The following is a 24,064-nucleotide window of genomic DNA, read 5'->3' on the forward strand; positions in this document are numbered from 1 at the left end:
TTATTACCACCCAAATAAATAAAATTTGAAGAAAAAAAGAAAAGAAAAAAGGATAGAGAGAGAGTACAAAAGTAGCGAAAATTGGTACCATTGAGTACCGGTATCGATTACCGGGTACCGAGAATTGGAACAGAACCAGTTCAAATGTGAAACGTACCCATCCCTATTGGCCAGGGTAAAGTATAGGATCCAAGTAGTTAAAGTAAGTTATTTTAAACTAAAAAGGACAACCTTTCCGTAGGTTCTCGTGGCTGTCAGTGTGCCAGTGCTCACATTTTCAAAAAAGTGAATGTAATAATAATAATATACTGTAATAATGCATCAGATTAATACAGCGCTTTTCTAGACACTCAAAAACGCTTTACAATGGAATGGATACATTGTTCATGCACACATTCACACTTTTTAGTAGCCACAGCTGCCCTGCGGCAGGTTGACGGAAGCGTGGCTGCCAGTGTGAGCCTACGGCTCCTCCGACCACCGCCAAACATTTGCACCATTAATACATCAGTGTGAGTAGCACTATATGCTAACCAATATGACTAATGATTGGGCTTTTCATTTGGACTATGGACGGGGGATTTTTTTGGCAAAAATAACTCAACCGATTTGATTTGGTTATTTGGTGGCTAATGCCAATGGCGATTGTGGACCTTTGATGAGAGTCTGAGCTCTTATTATAAAAAATTTTAAAAAAAATTAAATGCCGGCAATAAAATTTCAACAAGTCCCTTGTTAAGAATTGTAAAGAGGACGAATGTTTGAAGTCAAATGAAAGTGAAAACTGGCTAGTAAGAAGCATTATCTTGTCAAACAAAGAATATACATATTTTGCTTTTATGAGTTTTTCTTTTGCAGTGCAGTTAAACATATCCAGTCTCCACTACGCAGTGTATAGATAATGTGAATTAAAACAATTAAAACAAAATTCATAGTTACACAGTATACAGTACTGTGTATTGCTGCTTAAACATGCATGGATCATCAATCAGACCCAAAAACTATATGGTGATATGTTTTCACTTTTCACTGATGACATCTTGTGCACAGGCATCAAATAGAGTCCAATTTTAACTGCATCGTATCGTTTTGGTTTGATGTTAGATGCACAACTTCAAAAGTTTGGGAAACAACGTAGCAGGGGGTGAATTGTTGCTCATGAATGAAGGAAGCAGGCCGGGATCGGTGGTCCTGATTGACGGTTTGAGGTGAACACGTACGCTGTCTTTTTCATCAGGCCGCCCTTTCATGTTGGTCCACATTAGCAGCCAGAGCCATTTTGATTGGTGGCACACAAGATGGCCTCGTCTTCATTGACATTTCCCGAGTGGCAAGTGCGCTTTTTCTGCCGCTGCGACCTCTCTGAATTTTATGAGCAAATGAGACCTGCAGGCTTTTAGGGTTTAAAGAGTGCCCCTTCATTTTCCTTCAACACCTCCTCATCCTCGCCAGCCACCACCTCACACATAATGATTTTCTCTGAGTTCAGGACCTGAGCGCGGGAGAAATAATGAGTGCTCGTCATTATTGCAAATTATATCTTCTGCGCTGAGCGTCACTTGCCTGCAAATTCAGCTAAATACTTTCTAACTGTAGACTTTGATCATTGCAATTACATGTTTTAATCTTTGTTGTTGAATATGAGGACACCTTTCATGTCTAGACGCGCTCTCACATTTATGTGCAGAAAGTCTTCCGCAGATACTGTATCAAATTAAAATGATACACTTTGAAGTTTGTGTCTTAATACTCATAATCAATTTGATGCAATTTAATAGATAGTTTGACACAATTCTAGTTACAGCGTTTTGACTTATGTATCGATACTGTATCGAAAACAAATAAAGTGCATCCATCTGTATACCAATTATTTGTCCCCATTCATTGTTCCTTTCGATGAACAGAAACGATATACTGTAGTGCAATATCAAGAATATGTCCCGCCCTAATTAAACCTTATCAATGTTCAGTGCCTGTCTATCGAAACAGTATGATTTAAAAAATCAACGCAAGATTATTATTTTGTTTCACTCCTGCTTAAAATGGATTGATATTTAAATTTTAAAATTGATTTATGTAGCGCAATTTTAAAAAAGGAATAAAGACGAGATGGCTACGACAAGATTCCACTCCATATTTAAAGGATTATATCAAATTTAAACAACAACAAAAAACTCTAGATAATACAATCTATCAAAACAAGAGAACAAGATAAATTGAATTAAGAAAAGAAAGAACACACCTTTAAAACGGATTATAAATAGACAAAGACGGAAATATAAAATAATTATAATCAGGATAAGTGTAAATGTAGCTTCAATATTTTTTTTTAAAACAGTATAAGAGGATACATTTTTCAACAACGTATCAAGTCATTCCAAAATTTAGGACCTATGAATGCAATATATAATATATATAATATAATATGGTAGCGAGATGTTCGACATAAGGGCAAATGGAAATTATAACCATTATTAGTAGAATACAGGTGAAAATCAAATGAAAAGGCAAATAAACGTTGAAAAAAATTCATTTGATGTTATATACGATACGATACACTTTTATTTTCCCCGTGGGGAACTTTTTCCTGGTCTCCGTCCAGCTGCAGTTTACAGTAAAGAAAAAAACAACAGAATAGAAAGAGATAAAATTAAAATTATATATATATATATATATATATATATATATATATATAAATATATACAAGTTGTAGGTATGTAAAAAGGTCAGAATCCTAAAAAGATGGGGAATTAAATCCAAAGTCAAAGCAAAACATGTTTTGATGTAGTTTTGTGTGACACTAAGATGCCATTTCCCCCAAAATTGTGGTCTAATTCCAAATTGTATACATCATACTTTAAAAGTTTTACTACACAGACCAACCACGACCACCACCCCAATAAAAAAAAATAAAAAAATACTCCATAAATTGCCCAACTATTGTTGTGAATCCATCTTAAATGTATTTTATTTCAGTCACTACAAATCTTTTGCACATTTTCTTTGATTTCTCAATAAATTTTGCATTAATCCTGGTGTTAGTGTTGCCTTGAATGCCCATACTTGGCTGTATTTCAGCCGCTAAGACTACACGCTTCACTATTTCATCCACAGGAAGGCCTACATTTAACTATGAATTTTGTTAAGGCTTAATGTTGGACCCTGGTTACAAAAGGTAGTCCAAAAAAAAAAAAAAGAGCGATGATGACTCGGGGAGGCTGCCCAATGAATAATATTGAGCTCTCAAAAAAAAGAAAAAAGAAAACAAAACAAAAGGTAGTCCACAAGCGGCGAGAAAAGCAGAAGAAAAGACCCAAGTACAGCTGGCAGCTCCTCAGACGAGCTGCAAGCCATTTTCACACAGGCAGATACAATGACATCATCAACAAGTGGTACCGCGATTGGTTGAATCTTATAAATCAATACCATGGGCCAAATTTCTCTACCACACATACCACGCAGCTCTATTTTGTCCTGCCCCTAGTTAATACTGATTGATATTTTATGCTTGTATTTTTAATGGCTTCAATTTGCCATCTTAAAATGCAGTAAGGCCAATTGCTCCTGCTGCAATCAATGCCTCAAAAATGGCCCATTACACAAGAGAAGCTGCAGCCGTGAGTTACCTGTCTGCGTCATTAGCCACGGTGCATAGGATGAAGTTGTAATATGCAAATATGTCCTCCACCGGTCTTAATCCTGTTTGTCCAAATCCAGTTTGCCGCCGCTCCTTACGCATGCACAAACATCTCAAATATCACAGCATGCGTCCCCACGCGGGAATTAATCCACAAATGTATCGAGATGACATAATTTGACGTTCCGTTTGGTCCTCTAATCGTATAATGGGCTTTCTCCTTAACCTTGCCAACTCTGCGGCGGGACCTCACACAAACTTGTGAATGGCTCTAAAAGCAATTAGCTTATTTTGTGAAACACAGCGCACCCACCTGGCCGCCCCCCTCCCTCCTCCTCCTCCTCCTCCTCCTCGTCCCACAGCGGCAAATCCCATCTTTGGCTGATGTGATTTGAATTCTGATTCAATTCAGGATGCCCTTCCCGTCGTACCTCCTTCTGCTCGTTCACTTCAAAGTGCAGCAAAAACAACAACAGACAACCTGTTGTAAGGGACACACTGCTCTTATGAGATTTGCTAGGGTCTTGTACTAAAGGGAAAAAAATATATATATATATATATCATTAAAATAAAAAATGTAAACATTTTTAGAGTGTTTTTATAGTTCAAATACTATTTATTTGAATAATTGCCCAAGTCATTAACAAAAAAAAAAATCTGAAAAAAATTACTTCGGCGATTATTTTAAGAAGACGTTGATATTAGAGTTCTCTATATTAAATTTTTACATTATCCATGAATTTGTACAAATGTAGCTGCGGTTTGATAACGTATTATTATTAATATTATTACTATTTATTATTATTATTATTATGTTTTTATTTTATTATGTTTTTTTACAATACTTAACTTTGTGAACTATACAAAGTTAAGTATTGACTTAAGCCAGTGAACTATACATATTTCTAAATAATAATAATTGTAAATAATAATTTTAAATACAAATAAATGTAAATAATTATTATTATTATTATTGGGTTTTTATTTTATTGTTTTTACAAGAATACCTATTATTATTATGTTTTTTACAATACTTAACATATTTTTTTTAATGTGAATGAGCAAAAAAGTAAAACGCTAAGCTTTTGCCAGTGAACTAAACATATTTCTAAATAAAGATAATTGTAAATAATAATAATAATACTATTGTTATTATTATGTTTTTATTTTTTACAACAATACTTAACATATTTTTAAGACTGTAAATTAGCAAAATAAAGTAAAACACTAAGCTTTTGCCAGTTAACTAAAAATTATATTTTTAAATAATAACAATAATTATCATTATTATTAGCATTATTAGCATTATTATCATTATCATAAGAATAAAATGTGCAAAAAATACATCACATCGCTGTACTTTGTAAAAAAATATATATATTCTAAAACTGAATTAAAAAATCTAATGGTAATTTAACTAATATTAGCAAAATAAATATAATATATATATATATAGATGTTTTTTAAAGCAAGCTTAAAAACTTCTTAATACCATAATTATTAGTCTCATTCTAATATTTATGAATAATATTTTTGCAAAAGGTAATCAGACATTTGTAAAAGCAAAAAAGGATTTATTTTTTTAATTTACAAAAATTCTTTTTTTTTTTTTTATGAATGTCTTTGTCGTAATTGTAAATAAATGAATTAGCACAGCAAGAAAAAAAAAGTGAAAATTTGATTTTATTTATTCTTTAAAAAAATTAAGTGATGATAATTGATGCTAAAAAATAAAATAAAAATGGCCCACCTAATGTCGAAAACAATCCATTAGTCCTCCAACAATAATGACCATACAGGTCGTTAACCATGCACCAAAATACGATCAAGTGTTCTGTATTGTAGTTTAGTGACCTCTATCGGCCATGTTGTATCAGCTACGTTAAATAGCGAAAAAAAGTAATGGGTCTGGTTGGAAGACGGACGTTTAGACAGACTAATGGTTGGGGTTAGGATGACGTTTCAGTGAGGTTGTACAGTACATGTTACGTCTTTACATGGGACACTAATGGTTGAGGTTAGGGAAAGGCACAGTGAGGTTGTAGACCGCTACAAAACATGTAGACAAAACTAAAACAATCAAAATTAGCCAAATAGCTTGGTCAGATAAACACTCGTCTTTGGACCAGACGGACCGGGTTCGAATCTCACTTATGGATTTTTGCACTATTTAACATGGCCGATATTGGTCGCTAAACTAAAATTCGCAACACTTGGTCGTAATTTGGCACCTTTTCAAAACGACCTATGTAGTCGTATTTATTGGAGCGCTGTCTAATCTGTTATGGTGGTGACGGCCATTTTCCAATTGTTTTCATATTTCAAAACAAACTCTCCCATTGGAACTATGCGATGTCGTGAGTGTTTTAAATCCATTTACTCTGCCAGTATACATGATCCCAAACTGTGCCACTTCAGTATAAAACCAGCTTGTGCGGTGAATGCTGTCATCCAAACATTGGTACGAAAGAAACGGGCCAATTTGGTTGTTTCCGTTGATGTGTTCCCCTCCTAATTGCCACGTGTGACTGGCAAATGGCCTTGTTTATGCCTCCCTGCAGCTCTGATTACAAGCTTGGGCATCTACAGTATAGGGTGACTCGGACGAACTTGAAGGCTGTTAATACCACCCCTGTCTTCTATTTATTTATTTATATTTGCTTGTGAAGAGCGAGCGCCAGCTGACTCTCCAGAAACCGCTGCCCTCTTCCCTCCCGTGGGGCTTGTTGCAGGGAATCACAGCAAAAAAGGCTGGAGGAAGAGTCTCAAACTGAGATTAATTAGGGTTTGTGTATTATGCCGGGCACAATGGAAAGTGCAGCTCCGGCTTAATGACTTATTGTCTCGCTCTAAATATGTTGCACGCCGGCAAATTGAACGTCCTCGTCGGGCCCTTTGTTTCCATAGCGCAGCCTTGTTGGATAGTGACACCTAAGACAATAGTGTAAGACTGGCAGAATGAGGTTCCCTTTACGGACGACAGTGGAACCTCTCCAAAAGTCTGACGACGTACTCGGCATATGCTGGTGCAAGTATTATTGAATTGACTATTTTAAAAAAATTATAATAATCAGGTGAAAGTTCGCACCCAATTCGCCAATTGTTGATGACTCCTCGGCAGTTATTAATTTTAAAAGCCATCTTGAACAATAGAAACAATACAATGGCTAGAAACAATTGTAGTAAAATAAATAAATATATAAAACACACAGTGCCTGGTCACCCAATATACATATATATTAGAGATATTCAAAACCACTTTTTCCAGACTGATACCAGTACAAGTATTCACTCCTAATACTCACCAATAACTGTACTACTTTTAATATATAAAAATTAATTTAACAGTTAACACAATGACCAAACAATGTGAACAGAAACCTTTCTTTAAGAGGCAAAGCTACAGTATATAGTTGTTTGAAATCCCCCCCCCCTCACTCCGACTGTAATACTGGATTTTACAGAATATTGTGTTCTATTGCTATAAACACATGAAAGAAAGATTAGAGTCTCTTCTTTCATCAGGAAACAAAGTATACAGTGGTACCTCGGAGTTTGAGCATAATTTGTTCCTGCGAAGTGTTCAAAGTCCGAATTGTTCAACCTCCGAAACTAGAAAATAATGTAAATGCAATTAATCCATTCTCAAGCTCCAAAAACTCCTATTTTAATTAATATTTATATATTTTTTTACATTTACAGTACAGTACAGTATTTAAACAATAAAAATACCTTACCTGTTTGTAGTGTGATAGCATCAGTGGATGATAAATGCTATGTTAATGCTAGCTTCAGTTCAGTGCTGAGTTTGTGTAATTTAGATTAGGCATATTGTTAGACTACTAAGCGGTCCTTACGTGCGCTGTTTAACGTCAGGCACGTTATTGAACAGCTAAGGGGGGTCTTCGTGCCAGTATTTACAGAAGTAGTCACGGTAGTTACAACGGCGTGATAATCCCCTTCCTAATTCCACTGTGGTTCGTAGCACTGTATGTTTTTCTATGCTGCCACTGGCACTGTTGTCTTTCTTTGGCCACATGGCGAAGAAAATTGTCCTGGAAAAATCAAAATGCACTCGGGAGTATGGAGCACCTGCGGGAGCATTCACGATCTGGCTAGAAATGAGCAGTGCATCGTCTCAACTACCGCAACGTGAGCATTCGGCATTGCTCGGCTTCACGTTTTCAAGATATATCTTAGCTTGCTTTGCTTGGGCTCCGAAAATGAGTTCAATCTCCGAGGCATTTTTTACTCAAAATTTTTGCTTGAAGTCTGAATTGTACAAGTTCCGAGACGTTCAAACGCCGAGGTTCCACTTCTATCTGTTCCGTTTCGTAGCAATTAGCGTTAGTATGTAGCTACATTTCATCATTATTCACAAATCTGTTAAAAACTGTGGGTAAATGAGCTTTTTTCAACATGGCTCTGGCTGATCTCTTATACTCTGCTGCCACCTGCTGGCCATTTTTGTAATAACTACCAGTTCTTTAACCGTTTTCTGCAGTTGATAGGCCTCAAAGCCTTCTGTATGTTCTAGCATTAAAAAACAAAAACAAAAAAAATATATAAATATGTCTTTGGAGTTTTTGGGAGCAAATGAGTTAATATGGTCACTCCTCAAAAACACCTTTCACAATAGAAATCAACATAAAAATTAGAAATAAACAACACAGTTAAATTAATTCCACAGCAAAGCATGATAAAGTAGACATTTGTGAATCAGCTGTTGAGCAAAAGGTTCAATTCCACTTCAGGTCCATACAGCGTCTTCACTTGTATAAGCAACATAGGCTCCCCCGTAGTGATATTTGAAATTATAATAAGCCGATCAATTTTAATTATGTGCGCCTTTCCATCAGCCGTGCGCACGCTGGAATTAATTAGAATGCATTGTAGTCACTGGAAGGCCACGGCTCTGCTTAAAATGCACAGACACTGCCAGACACCTGAGGAATGGCACTAATGGAACGGCAAAGTTTTCATGTTCTAACAAAGCCAGTGATGGATGTTGTTTTCCTCGCCAGAGGATGGATTGCGGCGGGCCTCCATTGTGTCGGGCGTCCCCTCGGTGACACAGTCAATTAGCAGGGGCCTCGCTTAATTTTTAGGCAGAACTCCCGTTCGCTAAGGAGAAACTGCTTTCCACTTTTGATTAATGTCAGGGCGTAGGGAAGCTGGGCAAAAGGTCGTAGCAGAATTCGGCAGAGGGTGACCTACAAATTAACACCACGCACGTGTGCTAAATTTAACGTTAAATTAAAATGTGCCGTGATTAATGTGACTGATCCACTTGCCAGATAAGCACCGCTTTGCAAAATAATCCATAAAAAGTTGGCACGTGGACATGGGCTGGTTTCAGATTGCAAGGTTCATTTTTGGGGGTACTTAGAAACTTCGATACTTTTTTTCTTTTCTTGGGAGAGGAAGGATATAAATAAATAAATAAATACATTTTCAATTGCTTTATATTTCAGGAATCGTAAAGTGTTATAAAGTAAAAAGAAAATAAATTAATAGAATAAGCAATGGTTATGCAAAATATCCTCACAAAGTGTCTGACTTCCACAAAAATGAGGAAGTGAACAATGGCGACCGGTTGCAAGCAGCTCATCGACCAACGCTAAAGAGCACAGTGATGACGACGATGATGATGATGGTGGCTCCGAGGTTGACGCCGAAGTTGGAAGCGTTGACGCGGCGGCTATGACCACGTCATAAAGGTTCACCGGCTAGCGATGCTAACACCGGAAAACGCGGAGCACAACCGAGCACTTCTGCACAGGCGGACGTTCAATCGGACGACGAAGAGTGCCCCGAGTCCAATGCATATTCATCGGAGGAGTGGGTACAGTCTGCTACTTGCTATTCCCCGGAAAAAAAGGCCGTCAAGAAAGTGTAACGTCTGCACGCGAAAGGAGCCATCGCAAGTGAAACTACTCTGTTGTGCAAATCCTGCTGCGTCTCCTTGCACGCAGGGGAGTGTTACAAAAAGAAAAACTGTATTTGAAACATCCACATAATTGTAAATAGTACCACAGTTGCACACATTTGTAAATAGTTTGCGAAATTGTTTTGTCAAATTGTTACACTGTTGAATGGAAATAAACGTATTTTGCAATCTAAAAACACTTTTTCATTGTTGGTGATGGCGTTTTACAGAAGTAAAGCACTATTTAGGTGTTTGTGGCATCATTCATGGACAAAAAGAAGTGTACAATTCACTAGAGTGCATGAAATAACATAGTTTCACAAAAAGCTTGTTTTCTCCGTTTTTTGTTTCAAAACAGAGCATTTCAGTGAAACTAACCATTTTCTATTGTTGATTACTGAAGAACGGAATAAGGTAGAAACAAACTTTTTTTTCTGATGAAAGATGATCTTTCATTTGGTAGTATGTGTGTTTCCATAGTCCAAACACAACATTTTCTGTGGACCTTGAAAGATCAGTCAAAATGCTTAAATCGGCTGGCACTGGCGGCATCCCATTTCTGAAAACGTCTGGCAGTCAAAGAGTTAAAGACTCCCTAGACGACGCTAACCAGCTAACTAGATTGGCTTGATTGCGCTTTCTGATTCCGATTTCTGAGAAATAAGTAGTTCTACTTGGGGTGCCCCAATACGGTTTTCTCATTGGATATTGGTCCGATATCAGACAAAAAACAGCATCAGATTATAGCGGCCTACATCGATCATTTGTGATATTAGCACTCATATACATGCAGTCCATTCCAGACTCCCCTCTTGCTCTTTGATCTAGCAGTTTTTTTTGCCCCACCCCACATATACTGAATGTAGAAAAACATATTCTGAACTGCATTGATTTTGCACTTCAAAGAGTTTTTAATTTGTTTTATTGACTTTATTAGGATTATTCCTCAGGGTCCGTTAATTTATTTTTATTTTATTCAAGTGCAGTAATTCTCATGTTTGAGGTTGAATTTATATAACCCAAATGTTCAGAATAAATGGGTCATATTTTCTCATAACTACTGTTGCTGCCTATTATCAAGCCTCTTCTAACATTTCATACTAAAAAAAACAAATCATGTATCATTCCAGCTGGTATCATATCGGATCGATATTGGTATTGACTTGCAATATCGGCATTGTATCGGATGTGAAAAAGACAGCCCTGACTTCTACTGCTGTACTACATTTGGATTTTATTTCGATACATTTAAGAGTTAATTTCTTTAATGTGTACTTATTGAGCATTGGTGTAAAACAGAGATTTTTGTTGTTTATTTCTGTACAAGAATAACACATTTTAAATCAAGCAATTTTTGTGACCCGGGTGCAAAAACATCAGTTTAGGACATTCTTAAATAATATGATTGCTCGTCTCGCCGGTTATTCATGAAAACCACCACTTTGCACAATCCAAATTAACAGAATGAATTGAAAATTGCTTCTGATTATTACATATATCTTTTGTTGATTTTTTTTTTTTTTAAGAAAATAAACATATAACTTAAAAAAGAGAATTAAGGTCCCTGAGCCCTTTGTGTAACTGTACAAAAACACTGTTTACATAGTGAAATTCTTTTTAAGGGAATATCTGCTCATTAGATGCGTTCCATTACAGTTTTTTGCAAAAATAAAAACGATATTGTACTATTTTGATAAATTACAATTTCGACTTGCCTGGTGTTTCCATTGAAGTAATGTCCCGTCTCGCAGGATCTCGCAGTTCCGTAGGAGGTGCTCATGATGTTTACGGAAGACAGACGCCCGGAGATCTTAATATTACTTTAAAAATATCTCCCTCAGCCTCATCGGGCGGGTTCAGGCATTTAGTGTTGGTGTTGTGTGTGTGCGCTTATAACTCGTGTTAAGGTGCGGACGGATTGGATTCCAACGACGACGTGCGCCTTATGTCGCTCGTTTGCTCGTTGCCCGGGTCAAAGGCCATTTCTGATGCAACGATACGGAACGTGCATTGAACGGCGGCAAATTGGCTCCAGAGCTGAATCGCTTTGTGCTTAAAAAAAAATTGTTATCCCCTCCGGAGGCAGCTTCGATACTTCCTTTCCTCCGTGCTGGGCGGGGGTCACATGACAAAACGCGCAGTGTTTTCATTACAATTTGCGAAATACTTTTATTTTGACACGTCTCAAAAACCATCTGATGAGAGTGTAAAAACTTTTGGCCGATATTTAAGAGTATTTTTTCGAAAATCACTTCTTTCCATTATCAGCTTGCTTTTGCAAAACGGAAGGTAATGGAAACGCACCTATTGTTTTGATTGTTCACTAGCTTCCAAGAATGGGAGTGGCTTTCAAGAAACCATGTTGACCGCACATGAATGGACTTTATATCAGTAAAAGACCACATCGTCACCTCTAACAGTCTTTTTTTTTTTTTTTTTCAATTATGTGTTTGCAATATGACAATCTTGATTCACACAATCACAGTTCATCATTTATTAATAACTGCCTACACCCAGCACAATATAAATAAACAAACATATTTTGAAATAATCCACAAACAAACATCTCACGCTTGGTCTGAATTTACCACCTCTGATAAAAAAATTTAAAAAAAAGCCATTCCGTGCAGACTTAAGAGGCACCGCCCTAACGATTGAGCTTGCCCTTTTTGTCAGTTTCCACCACTGCATAATTAGCATGTTGCACTTTTTCCCCAGCACTCAACCTGTCACGTCAAATTGTCACCTCCACCTCCCTCTCCTCCATTTTGACCACTCCGAGAGGGATGGTGAAATGCAGTGCGCCTGAATGCTGAAATTGTTTTACGCTCGGAAGGCGTTCGGGAGGCAGAAAAAGCTATCTCACCTCCGATTGCCGCCTCGCTCTTAACCCGCACTTAGGAATCTCCGCGATAATGACCTCTCGCAAGAGATTGTTATCCCCCGGCCCGTGTCTGCGCCACGACAGGGAGGTAATAGAAGGCATCGCCGCTTGAAACGTTTTTCAAAAAGAAAAAAATGCTCATAAATGTGCTAATCTGTCTGTCACTGAGCCTTGAGAATTTGTCACGTTTGACACAAAACATTTTTAGTAGGGAATTGATATTGTAAATCCTTTGTGGCTTTGCTAGCAAATGTACAATTTAAAAGTGCCCATGTTTTTTCTTATAGCCACGAGTCACTTCTATGTGCAGGAAAAGGGGGATAGCAACCAAAAAAAAAAAAAAAAAGATTTTCACTCATGGAAACACTTCATCGCCAAATCCATTGAGCAATCAAGGTTGTGTCATTTATCAGAATTCAACTTTTATTATGTATTTGTAAATTAAATGCAGCTCTGCTTACCTTTTGGTTTACCTTTTACATGATTGCAGCAGCGTTGCAAATCTGAGCTACAGTATGTGTGTTTGTTGATGTAAAATTTGTGTGTTCAAGCGCGTCTGCATAATAATGATTTCAGTAGTCACTTGAAAGAGGCTCTGGATCTTGGACCAGCTGCGCTGAACATGGGTGAAGCTAGTTGGTGTGGGGAGTGGTCATGATGTAAATCATCCTCAGTTTCTAATTAATAGAATAATTATACTAATAATAATTAAAAAAAAACATTTTAGGAGAAAATTGAAATGACCAAAGCTTGGTAAATTAACAAATTGCGAGAGCTAACCCTGTAAAACCTTATCACTTTTGTGACAAATTTGCAATCACAAAACCCACCTGGTGCTTTGTATAAAATGCTTGTCTGATTGTGACAATTGCCTTTGGCGCACCAGGTTGGGAGATGCTTGTTAATTATTGTGCACCTATTAACTCTTTGACTGCCAGACGTTTTCAGAAACGGGTTGTCCCCAGTGCCAGCCGATTTTAAGCATTTTGACTGATCTTTCAAGGTCCATAGAAAATTATGTGTTTGGACTATGGAAACACACATACTACCAAATGAAAGATTGGACTCTCATCTTTCATCAGAAAATAAAGTTTGTTTCTACCTTATTTCGTTTTTCAGTAATCAACAATAGAAAATGGTTAGTTTCACCTCTGTTTTGAAACAAACGTCTTTTGACGTCTTTGGGTCTCCTCCATAGGATTTTACTAAACGTTATTTAACGTTTTTGGCAGTCAAAGAGTTAATAATCTATTTATAAAATCACATCTACTTCAATTGAACGATCTGGTGGACTTTAAAAATGCCCAATTTATGTTTAAAATAAATAATAATATGCTCCCTTGCTATGTTCAGAAGCTCTTCCAACACAGTCAGCAATGATGAGCTGAGAGGAACATCAATGTTTAAGACAACAAAAGCCAGAACAAATGTGAAACAGAGATTTATGTCAGTGAAAGGAGTCAGCTTGTGGAATAATTTTGATTGTGAATTGAAACCGTGTAACTCAATTAAGAATTTAAAATACATGTATAAATGTAAGATTATTAAAAGTTACATAATGGCAATGTAGTCTATAGTAATTGCAAAAATATGGAAAATATATATATTTTTCTATACATGTATGTCAGGAATAATCACATATTTTTGTAAATATATGCATGCGTATATGTAGTACATTGTTGGACTTAAATGTAGATGCAGCATGTGCGGCATCTGTTACCTTGATGTCGTATCATGTGAAAAGCGTAGACAGCATAAGCTTTGGCTTCAGTCTAAACATTTTGGTCTCTGTTCGTATATGCATATTTCTTTTTTGTTTATTGATTGTTACGACCAAATAAACTAAACTAAAAAAAGACAATTGTGCTAATAATTTTCCATACCCCCAAGTTATTGTAAATCTACGAGCACAACTGTATGGTGAGAAAAAGGGCTTAATGGCCATAACATCCAAGATTCTGTGTTTTGATATTTTGCAGTTGACGCGAGCAGAGATGTGCGTTTGTACATCTACAGTACACTACATAAATTGACATACCCTAGGGTAGGGGGTATGAAAATTTATGAGCACAACTGGGAAAAAAGAGAAATATAATTGGCAATGTCCTATATGACTTTTTTTTTTTGGTCACAAGACTATAAATAGGAATGTTTCCTGTTTATGATAGCGAATTTAGTAGCATTTAAGTTAATTTGGTAGCTCGGCCATCCCTACCTGAGGGCATCCATGGATCGGAGGAAGGCTTGTCCCTGGCGTTCACCTGCTCCCAGTCCAGGTCGTCGTCTCTGCCTTGGCTGTAGCCGCAGGCTGCCAGCGGTTTCGCAAAGTTACAGTCGCCTGAGAAAAAAAGATAAGCAATTTAAATATCGCAAGATGAAATAAACACATCTATGAGAAATAATCCACACAATTCTTGGTCAGGCTCAATGTCCACCTCTCTCTGGTTGATCACCTTGCCGAATAGAAATATACGCAACTGCGAGAAATAATCCACAGTGGGGAAAAAAACAATATGATCACGCAGTTAATTTGTCAAATAATTAATGTGAAGGTTCTTATGGTCAGTTATTCATAATCACCGCCTTTCACAATATAAATAACTTCAATGCCTAGAATTAATCCACAGAATCCCAAAAATAATTAACAGCTAGATTGGTCACAATGTGCTTGTGCAATCTAATCTAAATGTATAATTTTATAGCCAACACCATGCACAATAGAAATGTACACACCTATTGGAAATGCAGTAATCAAGAGAGTCAAAAAAATAAAAAAAATATCCACAACAGTTGGTCATGCACAGGTTATTGCGCAATGTACATGTCACAATTAACGATACTGCTACCTTGCACATTTGAAATAAATAAAACTTTCTGTACCAAAAATAAATCACAGTCAAAAAATAGTCCACGGCAATAGTCACACGCATTTGCATAATCTTTGTGTCATATGATTAATGCTTATGATCCTCTCATCAGTTTCTCATGAAGCCACTAGTTTGCACAATGGAAATAACTACAAAAAAATAATCCACAGAGTCAAAAAATAGTCTACAATAAACATCCGGTCAAGCATGAGTATGTGATACGTGAGTATGTTGGCGTGCTCTATTCTTCTCATCTAATGTAATCAGTCAAGAAAACTACTAGAAATAATTCACACAAAAATTATCCACAGTATATGCCATGATTAATGAGAAATAAACAAAACTACTAGAAATAAGACAGAGTAAAAAAAAACAAAAAACAGCTCACGGCACACTTGGTCGCAATGTACTTTGTCAATATTGGTGTCATATGAATTACTGTCAAATTTCATGGTGATGACCGCCACTTCGCACAACTAAAATAATCCACAAACCGTGTCACCGTTGTCTGAAAGTGAGTCGACATTGATTCAGTTTTGTTGTTTTTAGCATTATTGCTATGGCGAAATAACCTTATTGTACTTGTGTGATTGATTCAGACAAACAGGCTTTTATTAAGGCCACAAGGAGTACTCGCGCTGTTTTTCCGTTCTGAAATGGGCTTTCGATACACCTCAAAATCAACCAAATCAAACGCAAAATAAGACTACATCCAACTTTCCTACTGTGTTCCTGTTCCACTGTTGCTGTTAGACAGCAGGCCAAAACAATATGTCATCTCTTCTGACATTCTGTAATATAAAGGCTACAAGCTGATGGGCTTACTTTTTTTCCCCTGCTTTTTTTTTTTCTTCTCCATGTTTTCCAATTCATCTCAGCGGTGACATTTTCAGTACAACGTGCAAATGAGTGGCGATCACAGGATAATTAATATCCAGCTGCATAGGGCAGCCGCTAATGATTTATTTGCAGACTTGTCTGCTTTCGGCCGGCGGTGCGGGGAGTAGACGTACGAAATGCCAAAGTATCAGAGGTAACATGTTGAGGAATGGTCCACGGGATTTTTTATTTTATTTTTTTTTTAATCATTAAAGCAAAGGATGTGACTGCATGCAAACCAACTTTAGTTTGATGGTGATGGCAAACAAGGACGAGTTTTTAAAAGAAAAATATGAAACGAGCAGTAAACTAACAGTCATGTATATATGTATGTATATATGTCAGAAAAACAAAGATGTCTGACAATGTTATTTAAGTAAAAAAGGAAAGAGAGAGAAAAAAATAACATGGGCATTAATAATAGCTACTGTTGCCAGAGAAAAAATTTACGAAATTCATGGTGAGTTATTTTTTAAAAGAATGCCATCTTTATTCATAAAGCACTTTAAAAAACAAAACAAAAAAAAAACATAGTTGCATATAAAGTGCTGCCCAATTTGTACCTTTAGTAAAAATCTAACACATAACAATGACAAATATATAATTAACAAATGCAGAAAAAACAATAAAATACTACAGATGAAAATGGAAAAATCTGAAACAATTCGAAGTAATTTAAAATAAATAAATAGATAGATAAATAGATAAATAAATGGCAAATACTGATGAGAAAAAAAATATTCATGGACATCAACACCAGCGCAGGGGTTGGCGAACCCAGACTTCAAGGGCTGTTGTAGTCCTGCAGGTTTTAGAGTTTTTTCTCCTCCAACTCACTTGATTCTAATGATCAGGGTCGTCATCAGGCTTTTGCGGAGCTTAATGATGAGCTGATCATATAAATCAGGTGTGCTGGAGAAGGGAAACATCTAAAACAGGTGCAGGTCTCGGGAGTTCTATCAAGCTTGTTTTCCATGTCTCCCTGCTCCAATATACCTGAATCAAATAATGAGGATCATTATCATGCTTCTGCAGAGCTTATTGATGAGCCGATCATTTGATACAGGTGTGTTGGAGGAGGGAGACATGGAAAATAGGCTAAAATCTTAAACCTACAGCACTCTGGCCCTTGAGGATTGCCCACCACTGTGCAACAGACAACACATATTCACTGATTATTATTTTTTTAATATATATATTTTGTTTATTTTAGGATCTTCCCCTTTTTCATGCTGTTTTTTTCATGGAAAAACATAAAAAATAGTTTAACAGCGTTTTTTTTTTAATTATTTAAAAGTTGGGTTTGATTTATTGATTTATTCATTTATTTATTTTAAGTATCGGGTATTGGCACGATACCTGTTATCGGTACTCGCACATCCTACTTTTTGTTTTAAATGACATCAAAAGTGAATAGTTTGTAGAAAATTGCAGATACTACAGAGAAAAAATTAATGCCACCTCCATTTTTGCTATGGAAACATTACAGAGATTCCGAGCGAATAATGTAGAATTGTCAGGTGACAAAAAAATTACCATGGAGATTAATAAAACCTCCTCTGACAGGGTTACGGCAATTCATGTGAACTAATTGCAGATTGCAGTCAAAACAATCACCATTGACATTATTAATGCTGTACTTCCCCCAACTCCGCTACGGGAAAAACTGAGAACCAGAAAAACCCCTACAAACATCTCATCTCACACAGCTGTGGAAACATTTGTAGAAATTCAAAGCAATCATTTCTAGGAATGGCAGACAAAAATTCACCACGGACCTTATGAATACCTCCAACACCTTCACAACATTTCAGTTGACCAGCACAAAAAGAGAGCATGTATTTTATACTGCGTGTTTGAAATAAATACAAATATATGCGTTGCCAAGATGCAAGTCGGAGGGGCATTTCCATGATTCCTTGGCCGCGGCTTCACTGCCACTGGCTGGCTTCCATCAATATTTGCACTCAATAGTTCCAAGATCCTTCGCCTCCCCTCCCCGAGTCACCCCAGGCCGCCCGCCGTCCTCTCGCAGCACGACCGCGTTCAAAAGAGGTGGCTTTTATCGGTTAAGGTTGATATTCAAAATCGATGGCGTCGGGCCAGCGGCGAAATGACTCGGCCGGGGGGAGGGGGTGCGACGAGAAGGAGACGAGGGGGGGGAAGAAAAAAAGTCATCAAAAAGAATACGCACAAAGCGGTTAAGTTCGGGGGGTTGTTTTTAAACGAACTCCTCGTATTTAATAATGAATCAGAAAGATGTCGCCGGTTGCCTTCAAAGGACGTCATCAACACTTGTGTGCTATTAATGATTCACTGGGAGCACATACACAAGACATCCTCATCAGATTTGATCTCTTTATGAAATGAAAGAAGAATATAGTACTCCAGTCGTCTGGTATGGCAAATGTATTCATTCGCAGTAGTGGTCAGGTAAGATCGGGAAGACATTCGTTATTGGTGGGAGGCCTTCATTTAGAAGTCAGAATATTCCCGAATAGTGGATAACAATATTCCACATTTTCTCGTACAGTGCTGCCTTGAGATAAGTTTATTTCGTTTGGTGACCACGCTTGTAAATCAAAACATGTGTATCTAAAATCCTCTTTCACCATCTCAATGAATGTTGTTGAGTATTGCATTTCATAAAAACATATACAGCTAGCAATAGCATAGTGAAACAAAATATAAAGGGATGGGTGATTGGTCGTGCCCTGTGCAATTGTGATGTCATTTTCAGTCGACAGCAAGTGGTAAAATAGATGCCCTCTGAGATTAATAAAAACGAGTGGATTTTGCTGCTTAACTCATTTTCCGCAAACGCAATTTTAATCAGAATGCCGACTAGTTGGAGCACATACAATTTACTATTGCAAAGAAATGTTTTGGGTTGACTTCTGCTTTAAAGCATATTAACACAGTCACATAAATGCTATTTATTAGCCTATCTATGGCACTTCCAATTATGTGTTAGCGTTAAGCTAGCGAACGTTAATGCTACATTTTCTCAAGTGCAGCCCACAACCATGCATATTATGCCCCAGACCGCCCCTCCAAGACATTATTTTTCTTGCATACGGTGACCAGATTTTCATAATTACAGGGATGTGATTTGACCAAAGTGAAATTATCTGAAAATTTAGCCGGGGGTCTGGGGGCCGCTGGCACCCAGCTAGGTCCAGGGCAGTGCCCTGGTGGGGGGACAAGAGGGGCTTCCCGGAGCTCATGGGTTTGCCGTGTTTTTAAGTACTTTCAATGCACTCACATGACAAAGAAATAGACAAAACAACAGCATAAATTTTCAATGTATATTGAACTATCCCATATAAAATGGCAGTTTTAGTCAACTCAAAATCAGTCACATTCAAAAACATTGGACTGCCTTTGCTTTTAAAAACTATCACTGAGAATATCATCATATCTAACTAATGTGATTACTAAGTTAACACATACTGTAAATAATGTTGAAGAGTTCAAATTTCATGAACAAATAATTGTATCATGACCAAATGAAAAGTAACTCATATTAGAGCATACCACAAATGTCTTTGTTATAGCAGAAGATGTTATCTGTCGGAGTCATGTGCATACACAATGAACTACTAAAAAAATAAAAAAATAAATCGTTTTTTTTTTGGGGGGGGGAGATAAAAAAAAAGCGGAATTACGCGAATTAGCGGAAAAATCACATCCCTGTAATTAAAACGCTAGGGCTGTGCAATTAATCAAAATTCAATTACAATTTCAATAACACGGCACAATTACAAAAAATCAGCATAATCGTCAAAAAAAGTATTAATACTAATTTTTACTTGTCTTAATATTTTTTACGTTTAAACATTTTCTTGTTTTATACCAAAACATAAATGATCGTCCTAATCGTGATTTCAATTATTACCAAAATGATCGTGATTAATATTTTCTTCATAATCGAGCAGCCCTACAGGACGCTATATAATATCCAATTAATTTCACCAAATTTCATCATTAGTCAATCTTCGTCAAAGGGGTGGGGGGGAGGGGCTAAGTAACAGCTGACATGTACATCAATCGCTAATGCTAAAAATGCTATTTAGGTTGACTGTTCAACAGTATTCAATGTAAATAGGAAGGAATTTAACAGTTAAATTCCCTTCTAATGGGTTTATCGTATGAATCGCTATGACAACTGTGTGATTGTTGAATGATGTTCTATGATCAGGAACTACAAATTGGAAATTTGATAAATAGCTCATTTTCATTTTAATACAATTTTAAAGAAAAAAATGCTATAATGGGATATATTGGTTTAAAATTATCTGTCACAGTTGGTTTGTTTTTTTGAGGGAGAGAGGGAATGTTATGTAAGAAAAGAACTAGTGGTTTTGGTACTTGGTATCAGAATTGGTGACTACACAAGAGTTGAGTACTCGTACTGGTATTGGTCGGGGGGGGGAAAAAAGGTATCAAATATTCCTTGTTTATGAGGTCATCAAATATCATATTGGACGAAAGTACCAAGGTCATATTTGTACAAATGCCTTTTTAAAATATTAAACAAGATTTCCTCATATCGTGGCCAAGGATAATTTATTTATTCAGATGGGGGAGGCAACTTTTAGGAGAGGGGTGTCTGCTAGGGACTGCTGGAATTTTTTTTAGAAATAAATGTAACAGCATTACCGTATTCTCATATAGTGGCCTAGGACATTCGCTCAACTAGAGATGACAGCAGGCGTCTATCAGGGAGGAGGCGTCTATTAGGAACAAGGGCTTCCGGTATGGGATTTTTTAATAGGTTTTAGGTGAACTAATGAATACGCACACAAAAAAAAAAAGAAGGGAGCAATGATGATGACATGTCAAATCGGTAAAATTACCGAATGAACAATACTGAGCTCTCCAGAAAAAAACAAAAAAACAAAAAAAGGAACGAGGGCTTTATTTAGACTTTTTTTTTTTTTTTTTTAAACAATGCGGAGAAATATTTCCTCATAAAAAGGCAGAGGAGGGGCATTTATCTACTCAACCGCACACGATTCACATTTTAAATACAACAAAAAGATTGCCTTCGCGCCTTGGTAGGTGCTACTGTTTTGGTTAGCAAATGATTTCAAATGGGCTTCGCAGCCATTAGCCATGAGATGCATTTTGGCCCTATTTAATACTGAACAACAAGCAATACATCACTGGCAGTGCTTTCGATTGGTACCATTAAGGGTCAGTATCAAGAAAATTACCCGTACTCCTTATTGATCTGTCTTTCTCGATCTTGTCACCTGGAAATGACACCGGCTTTGCGGTGGCCCCAATCCATCAGTGAAAATGGGGTGTAGTAGACGCCTCGCATGCAAATGAAGGCATCAATCAATGGCATCAGAATGCCACGTCTCCCAGCAGGTGGTTGATATCGTCGCCGTTGTGCGCCATCGCAGCCACACACACACACACACAAAAAAAACGGACCTGCTGGATGTGCCGCTAAACAATTCATACCTAAGCGACAACGCGCAACAGTCTTTTATATTCTCACAGCGAGTACATTTCAAAGAAATCTATCCATCTTTTTCCCTGGACGGAGCCAGAGGCCACAATCAATACGTCAACCCCTTCGCGCCGCCGCCAATTTCTCCTAAAGATTTCCACCCCCAAGTCAGACTTAAAAGGCCTTTTGTTCCAGCACCTGTAACGTGAAAGTTTGGTGCTGCGCTGCGGCACGCTGCACCTCGCACACGCCGTCTTCTAAATGCCGGTGAGTGACTGAAGGGGAGCTTTGTGGAGGACAAACATGAAAGACATTCCAATGATGGATTTTTTTTTTTGAACACCTTTTGTGCGAATTTTGTACATGAGGTACTGAAAAAGACAGTGTAGCTTTGTAGCTTAAAAACTGTTTCTTTATTTTTTTCTTTATTTTTTTATTTAAATCAATCCCAACTCAGACAATACCTTCTTAATGCTCGGGAAAATTATGACCGATAAAAAGTCACCACAGACATCATTTATACATCCTCTAAAGTCACTATTGAAAGTTTTGAGAACAAACCAAAGTTATCGTGGACATTTTTAAAACTCCCCCCTCCCGAGTCAGGCTCGAAAAATGTGATGAGATTTTAAACTTGTAAACAGGATGTTCGATACCACTTTTTTTCCAAACCGATACTAGTGTGAGTACTCAACACTTGAGTAGTTGCCCATACCGATACCACTAGTACATACAATTCCACCAAAGACCGATATTAGTGGTGCAACGGATCACAAAAGTCACGGTTCGGATCGGATCATGGATAATCAAATTTTTTTTTTTTAAATAATCCACAGATTATTCGAATACTGAAATAATCAGTCAGCCCATTTGTTTAAAATGAAAATAAAAAAAATTAACAACTGTTAACAAACATTCTTGATGTGTTTTCAACAAATTCGATTTTTTTTTATTTTGACATTCATATTCATTCATATTCTCTTTTAGTGCAAATGAATATCGGCTACAAACATTGGTTATCAGCTTTCGAGACTACTAATTGGTATTAGCCCTGAAAAAGACATATCTGTCTATCACTAACATTTTGTATAAAAACTGCGATAGTGGTGCAATATTGCAATCTTGATAGGAAAAAAGCAAAATATGGATGCTGGTTGGACAAAGGACAAAGCCACTGTCAAGCAGCTTCATTTCTTGTCATGCACAGAAGCCTGCAGTCCGCATTCAAATGAATTGGATCCGATCTCTTTCCATTTGATATGCCAACTTTTTTCTTTTTTTTTTGAAAACCTCGATGAGCCATCACTCAATGCGGGACTCCAGGAAGAACTAATTAGCATCATATTTGCAATTACCGCCGCAGGACGCCAAGAAGCATCACACTAAGTAAATAGAATTCGTCCAAACTCCATATTTGTCTTAATTGGTACGGAACGGAGATGAATTTGAAGCAGTTTCTTGACAGGTTCAGTGGTAGAGAACGATTCGCCCTACTTGGGGGGGTAGGGTGGGGGGTATCCGTCAAAACGGGTGCATATCCGAGTAGAAGGCTGCCTGTCATTGTCAGCGTCCGTCGAAGGCTGCGTGTGATGTGTTGCGCGAGTGTAAAGCACATTCATCAAGTTGATCGCCGCCATTTTGACGTGCACAACATAAGGCTGAAGGGCTTTCTTCACGGTAATGAATTTCCACAGCATACTTCTGAACATCCCAGATCGCTTTGTTTTGCAAAACCGCCGCCGCCGAGCAGGCCGCTGAGCTCGGCAGATTACCCGTGGAAACGTTGACTGCCGACTTCTTTATTTCCCGCGGAATCGATGCGGCGAACAGCGAGACGTGATTGATAATGATATTGAGATTGATTGTCTAAATCCCCTCCCGCAGTTCAAAGTCCCCAAACAGATAATATATATACATGCAATTCAGTGCAGAGATGGCTCTTGGCAGGAGCTGCCGATAGATAAGTGAAATAGGGCCGGAGTGAAAAGGCCTATCAGTCCCTAAGGGGCTTAAGCCGCAGGATTCCGCAGCTCCACGCTGGCCGCGGTAGAAGGAGATAGTCGACATTGGTTTTAAATTACCCGAGATTGCCTCTCGCTCTCGGTCTTCGGGGGCCGCCGGCAGCAGACGAGATGTTTGTTAAAACAAGTGTCGACTTGGAGGTGGATCGGGCCGACCGGCGGACCCGAATGCTTTCCTTGGCAGGTTGGACGGGTTGGAAGGACGCTAATTGGCAGAATTGGCGGGGGTCTTGAAGGAGGTCTTGCGGCAATGATATTTACCAGGAAGATCGAAGCAGTGCTGATCACCATATTTTTTCTCCCCAGAGGCAAAAAAAAAGGATTTAAAATTGATACTCGCAGCCTCTTCCAATATTGTTAAAAATAAAATCGGATAGAATTAG

At 37.5% G+C, this 24,064-nt stretch overlaps 1 protein-coding gene across 5 annotated transcripts in view; it reads right to left on the reverse strand.

Annotated features, from left to right (window-relative positions):
- Positions 1-24,064, reverse strand: part of LOC144042751 (receptor-type tyrosine-protein phosphatase mu) — a 245,438-nt gene that overhangs the window by 175,099 nt on the left and 46,275 nt on the right. For all 5 annotated transcript variants that reach the window (XM_077555675.1, XM_077555673.1, XM_077555680.1 and 2 more), the window contains exon 2: positions 14,666-14,788. In XM_077555675.1, the coding sequence (XP_077411801.1) occupies positions 14,666-14,788 (123 nt within the window). The remainder of the gene's footprint in view (positions 1-14,665; positions 14,789-24,064) is intronic.

This window comes from Vanacampus margaritifer, chromosome 2 (genome assembly GCF_051991255.1).
Source record: "Vanacampus margaritifer isolate UIUO_Vmar chromosome 2, RoL_Vmar_1.0, whole genome shotgun sequence".
NCBI lineage: Eukaryota > Metazoa > Chordata > Actinopteri > Syngnathiformes > Syngnathidae > Vanacampus > Vanacampus margaritifer.